The 9618-nt window shown below is 62.1% G+C and overlaps 1 protein-coding gene across 1 annotated transcript in view; it reads left to right on the plus strand.

Moving 5' to 3' along the window:
* The first annotated feature begins 919 nt into the window (after positions 1 to 919).
* The window catches only part of RBFOX3 (RNA binding fox-1 homolog 3), a 16601-nt gene continuing 7902 nt past the window's right edge, over positions 920 to 9618 (plus strand). The window contains exons 1-5 of the mRNA XM_023729168.1: positions 920 to 1150; positions 3110 to 3163; positions 3894 to 3986; positions 5467 to 5527; positions 9378 to 9431. Coding sequence (XP_023584936.1) covers positions 920 to 1150; positions 3110 to 3163; positions 3894 to 3986; positions 5467 to 5527; positions 9378 to 9431 — 493 coding nt within the window. The remainder of the gene's footprint in view (positions 1151 to 3109; positions 3164 to 3893; positions 3987 to 5466; positions 5528 to 9377; positions 9432 to 9618) is intronic.

Raw genomic sequence — 9618 nt, forward strand, 5'->3', positions numbered from 1 at the left:
ACTCCCAGCTGGCCAGACCCTAAGGGCTTATGGTCCTGCCAGAGCCACAGCCTCTCACCCCGCTTCAGGGTGCTAGGTCCACCCGCAGCCACTTCCCTGGGCACACGCACTCTCGGCTGCCAGCAGAGAGCACACACCGGTCAGAACTGGGCCAGACAAGCCTGAGACAGCCGAGCCGCCGAGAGCAGGGTCACGGTGCTTCTCAGCCAACGAGGGGACAGTGGTTCCCCACACCGGGTCTCCTCCTGGCCTAGGATTCAGCCAGCCCGAGCCAAGCGGAGGCCAGGGTTGTGGTGAGCTTCTGGCACGTTCTCTGCAGAAGCCCACACACACACCCACCGGCGAGCGGCCTGCCAGCACGCCACACCACGGGTCCTCGCGGGAGCTACGGCAGGCGGCTCCTGGCTTGGCGGACAGGCGTGTTTTCAGACACGAGTCCTGCAGATTGTCTGCTGGCCAGTGTGTGGTCCAGAGCAAGGCGTGACTGGAGCAGCCTCGGAAGAGGTTCCCGAAGGCCGCCAGAGTGAGCGGAGCCCGGAGTGACCGCCAGGAGGGGCCGCACCCTTCCGGGGCAGGTTCTGAAACCTCTCTCCAACTTACCATTAGTTCATGGAAGCCAGAAACTGTCCCCACTCTCCTGGACCATACAGCCTGTCAAGGCAAGGAGAACGAGGGCACTCAAGTGGAGATGAGGCCCTGGGGGCTGGACTCTGGGGGCCGAGCGGAGGACACGCTGGGCCCCAGAGGCCGGGCATGTGGCTTCTGGCACCGCCTGGGTGGAGGCCTGGAGGGGGGCACCTGGGAAACCGAGGGGCCACCAAGCCCTGTCTCCTGGAAACTCCTCCGCGGTCCCATGGGATCCAGGCTAAGTGACGGGAGGGTCCAGGGGCCTGGGGAGAACTGGTTTTAGCCCTCCCCCATGGCAGAGAGGGGGCAGGGCCTGGAGAACCGGAGGGGGATTGGAGCCCGCCCCCTACCCCAGCACCTCACAGCCTCGGGTCCTCTCCCGCAGCAGACAGATGAGGCGGCGCAGACAGACAGCCAGACGCTGCACCCCTCCGACCCCACAGAGAAGCAGCAGCCCAAGCGGCTACACGTCTCCAACATCCCCTTCCGGTTCAGGGACCCCGACCTGCGGCAAATGTTCGGGGTGAGTGTGTATGCCGGCCATGCTTGAGTCCCAGCCCAGTGTAGCACCCAGGGGGTCCGCCTCTCTGTCCACCCAGGCTCCCTGCCCCCACTGGGCAGGTAGGGCCCCAGAGCACTGCCCCCCTGACCCGGGGCTCTGGCCTGGACCTAGGGGAGATGGAACGGAGGATTCTAGCTCAGGGTGAACTGGCCAGCCTCGGCCTCCCTTCAGCACCCACCCACCCTGCTCCCTGCGCCCACACCACCTGCTCACAGGGGCTTCATAGCCAGGACGAGTTGGGTTATTCCTGGTCTCATTTTCTGACAAAGACTCCAGGGATCCCCTGTGTCCCTCTCAGGGGCTCCCCAGCCTCCTGGACTCCCCCAGAGCTGCAGCCGTCCCCTCCTCTCTTGGGTGCTGGGGTCAGCAATCAGTCTCCCTCCGGGGCCCTCCAGCCCCCGAGGTGGGGGAGCCAGCACCAAAAGCTGCAGTGAAGGGGCACAAGCGCGAGGCGGGTTCCCTGCCTGCGTTCCCCAAGGTCCCTAGGTTTTGACCGAATGTCAGGACTGTGGGCCCTGACTTCAGTCCCCTGCGGTGCTGACCCCGACTGGGTGCCGAGTTCTGGAGAGGGAGCAGTGGCCAAGGGCTCCGCCCAGGTACCTGGTGGGGCCACAGAGCTCCCAAGGCTGTCCTGGCCACCGAGGACACTCCCCAGAGCCCCCTCCCGCCTGCTGGCCTGTGCAGCCACCACCTCTGCCCACACGCTGGCGGCTCCGGCTCCAAGGCCTGCCCTCACTGCCCCTGCTGGGATTTGTCAGGCAAATGGGACGTGGCATCCAGGTGGATGAGCCCCCAAACCTGCACCCCTGAGCCTTGCCCCAGGCATCCACCCCCTCCTGGGGGCCAGGCCCCCTTGGATTTGGGGCTTAGACCACCTGGCCAGGGGACTGGCTGGAGATGGAGTCACGTGTAGTGAAGACAGGAGCCCTCTCCCGGTGCGGGCTTTCCAGCAGCTGGCATCGGGGGCCCGCTAGTCTGGGCCCCAGACATGCGTTCTCGAGTCCAGTCCCTCGGCAGGGGGGCAGACCTGCCCCCCTCTGCTCAGTAAGCACCAGAGGTGGGGCCGAGCTCTGGCGGGCGCTGCCCCCGCTGCCCCCTCACACACCTGCCTCCCGGGCACGACAGGACGAGGGGCCCCTGTCAGTTAGCGGAGCGAGGCCTCACACGAAGTGGCCGGGCTGGTGTACAGGTGTGGGTGCGCAGCATGCTGGCCAGGCTGGCTGGGCAGGTCCCCAGACGGCAGGGGCCCTGGGGCCAGGTCACTGCCACCTGCATCCACACAGCCCAGCCCCAAACTGTCCAGGCAGTGCGGGTCCCGGAGCTCAGTGCACAGGACCTCCCCCTGGACCCCTCCCTGCCTTCCCCTTTCCCCTTCCCTTCCTCTGTAGTCCTTCCCTGTCCTCCCCTCCCTCTACTCCCGCTCCCCCTCCTGCTCTCCCTTTCCCAGATCCTGACCTCCTTTGGGGAGGACTGTGGAATGTCACCCTTCAGTGTGAAATGAGGGTGGCTGTCCTGTCTCGGGATTCCCATCAGCTGCCTATGGCAGAGTCCCAGCAGAGAGAGAGGAGGGGGCCCTGGTGACATGGGGCCCTCGCCATCCTCACCCCCACCGCCGCCGGTAGATGGGCCCTGTCCCGGCAGGACAGGCTCCCCCATGAGCGTGGGGAGGGTTGGCCACCCCCCGACCGACACCCCATGCCACACCGAGAGCCCCCTGCCCCCACCTGGCTCGAGGATGGCCGTGGAGGGTGGGAAGAGGCGGGTGTCCTGGGCCACTCAGTTCCCAGCCCCTTCGGACCCCGTGTTCTTCTGCGCGCCGGGCTGGGTGGGTACAATGTGGGTGCCCCAGAAAGGGTAACGGCATACGGGCCAGAGTCTTACCCCCCTGCTCTGTCTCCCGCCCTCTCTCTGTCTCCGCAGCAATTTGGAAAAATTTTAGACGTGGAGATCATTTTTAACGAGCGGGGCTCCAAGGTGGGTGCCGTGAGAGGCCGCACCGTTACCGCGCCGGCTGTAGGCCCCGCCCGGCTAACTGTGAAATGTGCGTTTCCTTCCTGGAGCTTCGGCCCGAGGACCCCTGGCGACACGGGTGCTTGTATTCCCTGCTTCCCACCCCCTCCCCAGCTGTCTGTGTTGCTGCCGCTGCGCTGCTTTCTCTCTGAGCCTCTAGGACCTCTGCCTGCTCCCTGGAGCCCTGGGCGGCCTGGGTTCCCACCCACCAACCCACCCGCCCGCTCAGCCTGGGGCTGTGGCGGCCCCTGGAGTCAGCCTGGGAGCCGGGGGGAGGGGCTGCGGGGCACTCGTGGGCCTGGGTGGGCGGCCAGGAGGGGGTCCGGCTCAGACAAAGCCGGCTTCCCCCGGCTCCTGGGGTGAAGGTCTGGTAGGGCTGCCTGTCTCCCTGGGGTTCCTGAACCCCAGCCTGGGCCCCCACAAAGGCCTGGTGGCTAGGTTAGGGACTCTTGTAGTTTTTGCTGTCCCCTGGAGGGGCCAGCGGCCTGCTCCGCTGAGGCAGGCCGTCCCCCTGCATCAGGCCGTGGTGCCAGACCGACCTTTGGGCTCCCCAGTCCCTCCTCCAGCTGGCCTGACTCGGCCCTCTCTCCCCCCGCCCCTCTGTCCCCCTTCCTGTGCCCCCGCCACACCTCCTTTTTCGCCTTTCCTCATCCTTTGTCTTTCTCTCCGTGTCTGTCCCTCTCCCCGCTCACAGGGCTTTGGGTTTGTAACTTTTGAAACTAGCTCAGATGCTGACCGAGCCCGGGAGAAGCTGAATGGGACCATCGTAGAGGGACGGAAAATTGAGGTGCTCAGATAAGTGTCATGCGGCAGGGACACCCCACATGCCATCCCCGCCCCGCAGAGCTGGGCCGGTCCCCTTGGCAGGAAGGGGCACGAGGGAACAGGGAAGGGTGGAACCAGGCCAGAGCCCACCCCACGTCCTGGCTCTTGGCCAGCCCCTCACCTGCCGCCATATTGGGACCAGATCAGACTCACCTGAGGTCTCTCCCTTCCCAGCCTCCCCTTGACGGCCAAAGACGCAGGCCCCCACAAGAGGGTAGGAGGGGATAGGATGAGGGTGTGTGTGCCTGTCCCCGCACCCCTGCTCTAGGGGTCTGCCTTGCACAGGGAGGAGCCAGAAATCAAGGGCTTGGGTTTGCCAACCTCAGGGACCAGCCTCTTAGCCAGCCACCCCCGCCCTCTCGTCCCCACACGGCCCAGCGGCCTGAGTTTGCCCTGATCCCCTCACCCCCACTCTATCCTCGGTTGGGTAGAAGCAGGGGCAGCCGCAGCAAATCGCCCGGGGATAGAGCGGACCTCCTTCCTGCCCCTCCCTAGCCCTCCCTGAAGACCCAAGGCCTAAAGAGCCTGTGGGCTCTGCACTCCCATCCCCCAGCACCAGCTCTGGGTTCTGCCAGGACAGGGCAGTGGGGGTGGCTGGAGGGGAGGAGGGAGTCAGCAGCTAAAGCAGAGGCCACGGGGCAACTGAGCAAACGGTGGAAGGGCCTGCAGAGGGGCTCCCAGAAGCGGAAGGAGTGCTGAAGGCCCCGACCTGGGCCCGGGATCTGGCCTAGCACCAGATGGGCACCTGAGGCTGAGGCCCAGGGCCCCGTGGGACAGGCCTGGACGTGGGAGAGGCAATTAGGCCCAGACTTGTCCTCCAGTCCCTTCCACCTGCCCTGTTCTCTACGCCCCTCCTCGGAGACCTCCCCTGTCCCTTCGGAATCTGTCTGGCCTCAGCCAGATGTCTGAAAAGGAGAGTCCCCCTACAGTGTCCCCTTGGGGCCTGCCTGCCCAGAGCCACCCCCCAGCTGGCCCCACTGGACACTCCCTGTGGTGCATAGCCTCTTGCCTCTGGGGGAAGGGGTGCCTCCCACAGGAGGGGCGGCCCTCTCTGTGCCCTGCCCAGGAGGGGAGAGCCAGCTCCTGGGGGCAGCCTGTTAGCTGGACTGAGAGTACTTGGGAGCGTCCGCCAGCCAGCTCCTCCATAGTCTCGGGTCCGGGGAGTGGCTGGGGCTGCGTTCTGGGGACAGTGACAGCAGGACCAGCGGGGTTGGACACAGTGCCTTCAGCTGAGGGGGTCCTGGGCCAGGCTGGGCATCGGCAGCCAAGGCTGCCTGGAGGGAGGGCACACAGCGGGGAGAGGGCAGGCCAGGCTGGGTGGGTCAGGCTGGGCGGCAGAGGCCTTTCTGGAACGTTCCACCCTCCACGGTGGCCACTGGAGGGGCAGCAGCAGAGCAGGGAAGGAGGCTAATGCTGCCGTTACCCTCTCTCTCTCTGGGCAGGTCAATAATGCCACGGCCCGTGTCATGACCAACAAGAAGACAGTGAACCCCTACACCAACGGTAAGGGCCCAGGCCAGTGGTGCTACAGGGGTGCTGGCCCAGAGGAGGCGAGTGGCCACCCTGCTCCCTCGTGCCCCAGCCCTGCACCAGGTCAGGAGGGCAGGGCCGGGAGAGGCAGGAGGAGAGCTGGGGCCACCCCTACACACACAGTGGGCGGGTCTCACTGCGGGGTCCCTCCGCAAGCAGAGAGATCACACACATGGCTTTGGCACAGTGGGACCAAAGGATATTCTTGACCATGACCTGTTTCTCCATGGACTTGCATTGATGAATTCTGGGGTCACAAGCCATGCTGGCTTATGGCTGGAAAGGGGGGTGCAGCCAAGAGTTGGCTGTTGGCCCTCCAAGGAACCCCAGACAAGCTTCTTAACCTCTCCGAGGCCCAGTTGTTCCATCTGCAAACAGGAGCAGTGATGCCTGTCCTCCAGGGCAAGGAAATGATGACGGCATCCCTGAGCACTGGGCGAGGGCCTGGGATACCGGGGTGCTCGGCAGTGAGCAAGTGGGGCAGTGATGAAACGGACGGCTCCCCTTAGGCTTCAGAGACATGGAAAAAGCCCTGTGGCTCCTGGAGTCCCTGGGTGGTGCAACAGTTAACACAACCGGCTTCTAACCAAAAGGTCCAAGGTTCGAGTCCACTCAGAGGCACCTCAGAAGAAAGGCCTGGCGATCTACTTCCAAAAACTCAGCCACTGAAAACTCTATGGAGCACAGTTCTACTCTGACACACATGGGGTCACCAGGAGTCAGAGCCAACTCGACGGCAGCTGGTTCTTACTGGTTTCTGTGCCAGGCTGTATGTCGCCGGCCCCGGCCTGCACACACTGGGTGGTATTGTGCACGTGTGCCTGACTATAAGCAGGGGGCCATTCTCCGAAGGCGAGGCTGCTGATGGTGGGTGCTGGCTGTGGAGAGAGAGTGGAGGGACCACTGTGGCCGCAGCATGTCTTAGCGCCACAAGATTTGAGTGGAGCTGGCAGTGTGTCAGATGCCTTTTCTAGAAGGTTCTTTTCCCCTGCTTCTCACATTAAACCCAATGCCATCGAGTCAATTCTGACTCATAGCAACCCTATAGGGCAGAGTAGAGCTGCCCCATAGGGTTTCCAAGGAGCGGCTGGTATATTTGAACTGCAGACCTTTTGGTTAGCAGCCGAGCTCTTAACCCCTGCGCCACCAGAGCTCCACTTCTCACGTCGGATCCTGTCTTAGTCATCTAGTGCTGCTCTAACAGAAATACCACAAGTGAATGGATTTAACAAAGAGAAGTTTATTCTCTCACAGTCCAGTAGTCTACAAGTCCAAATTCAGGGCATCAGCTCCAGGGGAAGGCTTTCTCTCTCTGCCGGCTCTGGAGGAAGGTCCTTGTCATGCATCAGTCTTCCCTTGGTCTGGGAGCACCTCAGCGCGGGAACCTCTGGTGCAAAGGACGCACTGTGCTCCCGGCACTGCTTTCTTGGTGGTATGAGGTCCCCATGTCTCTCTGCTCGCTTCTCTCTTGTATCTCAAAAGAAATTGGCTTAAGACACAATCTAATCTTGTAGATCTCATCAATATAACTGCCCCTAGTCCATTTTGTTACATCATAGTGTTAGCATTTACAACGCAGTCATACAATACTGGGAATCATGACCTAGACAAGTTGACAAGACATTTTTGGGGGGAGCTCCGGTGGACTGAGCACCGTGTGACTTTGCTTTGCACCCGCAAGCGCTCCGGAATCCGCCGGGAGGAGGACGGAAGTCTCCGCTGCAGAAGACAAACTAGCCAGGTTGGCCAGGTGTTTCTGTTCACATACAGAAAAGAAGGGGCTGTCCAGGTGGGTCTCAGACCTCTGCCAGCTAGGGTCCCAGACAGGAAATAGGGCCGGCAGAGACAGGTGGAGGCTTCCAGGAAGCCAGAAGTAACAGGTAGCGGCACCCAGGATGGACCTGGAAGAGCCGTGGGCCATACCTGGAGGAAGGTTGGCCTCCCTGTCAGAGGCCGAGGGCCCTACTCCCCGGGAGCATCTTACTGAAGAGAAATGGATCTTGGGGCTGGAGGCGTCCCTGGAAGATGAAACATTTCTTCCCTCTAGCGTGCATTTATAGAGGATCCCAGAGAGCCGCGACAGCATTCAGACCCAGCACCTGCACAAGTCAAGTGATGTGAGCCAGTGAGGGAGGGTGTGCAAAGACAGCCCCCAGAGGAACAAAGACCCTACCCACCCTATCTGAACGCCACGGCCAGAGCTGCCTGGGGCCTCCAGGTGGCAGCAGGGCTTCCGCTATACCGTCCCACCTGGGTCCGGTAGGAGGGGACAGCTGGGCCAGAGCAGCGTGCCCTGAGCCGGCCCCCCTGCAGGAACAGAGAGGCTGGGACCCAGGCTTGGCCCAGTTAGTGGCCAGGAAGTAGCCCTGGCACTGTACTGCTGGACTCTGAAACGGCCCTGTGCTCCCCAGCCCTGGGATGCACCTGTCGAAGCCTCCACCTCCTCACCTGTGAAACGGGGAGGGCCCAACGCCTGCCGCGGTGGGTGGTGGGTGTGCATGGCACGTGGAGTCCCTGGGTGGTGCAAACGGTTAATGCGCCAACTGAAAGGCTGCAGGTTCTCATTCACCCACAGGCTCCGGGGAAGAAAGGCCTGGCAGTCTACTTAGGAAAAATCAGCCATTGAAAACCCTGTGGAGCGCAGTTCTACTCTGACACACTTGGGTTTGCCATGAATTGGAGTCAACTCCATGGCAACTGGTTTTGGGGGGTATTGTTTTTTTTTTAACATGGGGCATAGTAGGTGTTGGGTAAATGTTGGTATCGTTATCATTATTCCCAGATCCAAAATCTCCCCCCCCCATCTCCTCCCCTACCTCCCGGCTCCCAGGGGGAGGCAGCTTTGGGGGAAGACGGGACAAGAGGATAGAGAGACCAGGGCACAGCTGGGGAAGGGGTCCTCGTGGGAGCTCTGTCCCAACACCCCCCAGGAGACAGAACTCCCCGCTATTGGCCCCCAGGGTGTACTAAGGCATGAACCTGCCAAAATCACCAACAACGCCAGAAGTGCTCGCTCCGCCTGTGGCCACAGACGTTATATAATGTGTTCCCCCTAATTCTCTTCTGGACAATGAATCAGGAAGACTGGAGAATTAACGCCTTTGCATTGTGGCGTTGGCGAAGAATATTGAATATACTGTGGACGGCCAGAAGAAGAACAAGTCTTATCTTGGAAGAAGTGCAGCCAGAATGCTCCTCAGAAGAAAGGATGTCGAAACTTTGTCTCACATATTTTGGACATGTTATCAGGAGGGACCAGACCCTGGAGAAGGACATCGTGCTTGGTAAAGTAGAGGGTCCGTGAAAAAGAGGAAGACCCTCAACAAGATGGATTGACCCAGTGGCTGCAACAATGGGCTCAAGCATAACGCTTGTGAGGATGAGGCGGACGAAGCCGTGTTTCCTTCTGTTGTACTTAGCGTTGCTAAGAGTCGGAAGCGACTGGATGGCACCTAAAGACAAAGATTATCTTCTGCGGAAGTTACAGCCCCAGGTTTCTGGGGCAGGTGCCCGGGGCGGGGGTGGCCCAGGGGGCAGGTTGGGGAATTTGGAAAGCGTCCAAAAAACACTCTAGAAGGATGGGTCAGAGTGCCCCCGCCCCCGTTATTCTCGGAACAGCAGGAGCCCAGCTGTGACGGCAGCATCAGGAAAGGACTCGGTGGGTGCCCCCTCTACCGCTCACCCCGACCGAGGAGGGAGGGGCTCTGGCAGCTCACTGTGGAGGCCACGCCCTGGGAATGTCCCCCGGGGCTCCGGCTCCTTGCGCACAGGGAGGTGGGGAAAGGATGGGGAAGCGAGTGACCGGCCTTTCCTTCTGTCCTAGGCTGGAAGTTAAACCCCGTGGTAGGCGCAGTCTACGGGCCTGAATTCTATGCAGGTAAGGGCTGGGGGCGGGGAGGGGTGGAGCGGGGCTGGACATTGGGCGGAGTCCTTGGCAGGATCCGGGTTCGTGGAGGGGAACTGCAGCCGGGGCTGGGGCTGGTGGGAGGCGTGGCCAGATGGAGGCGGGCCATGTGGAGGGCTGGGGTCGGTGGGAGGCGTGGCCAGATGGAGGCGGGCCATGT

This window comes from Trichechus manatus, unplaced genomic scaffold (assembly GCF_000243295.1).
Source record: "Trichechus manatus latirostris isolate Lorelei unplaced genomic scaffold, TriManLat1.0 scaffold00028, whole genome shotgun sequence".
NCBI lineage: Eukaryota > Metazoa > Chordata > Mammalia > Sirenia > Trichechidae > Trichechus > Trichechus manatus.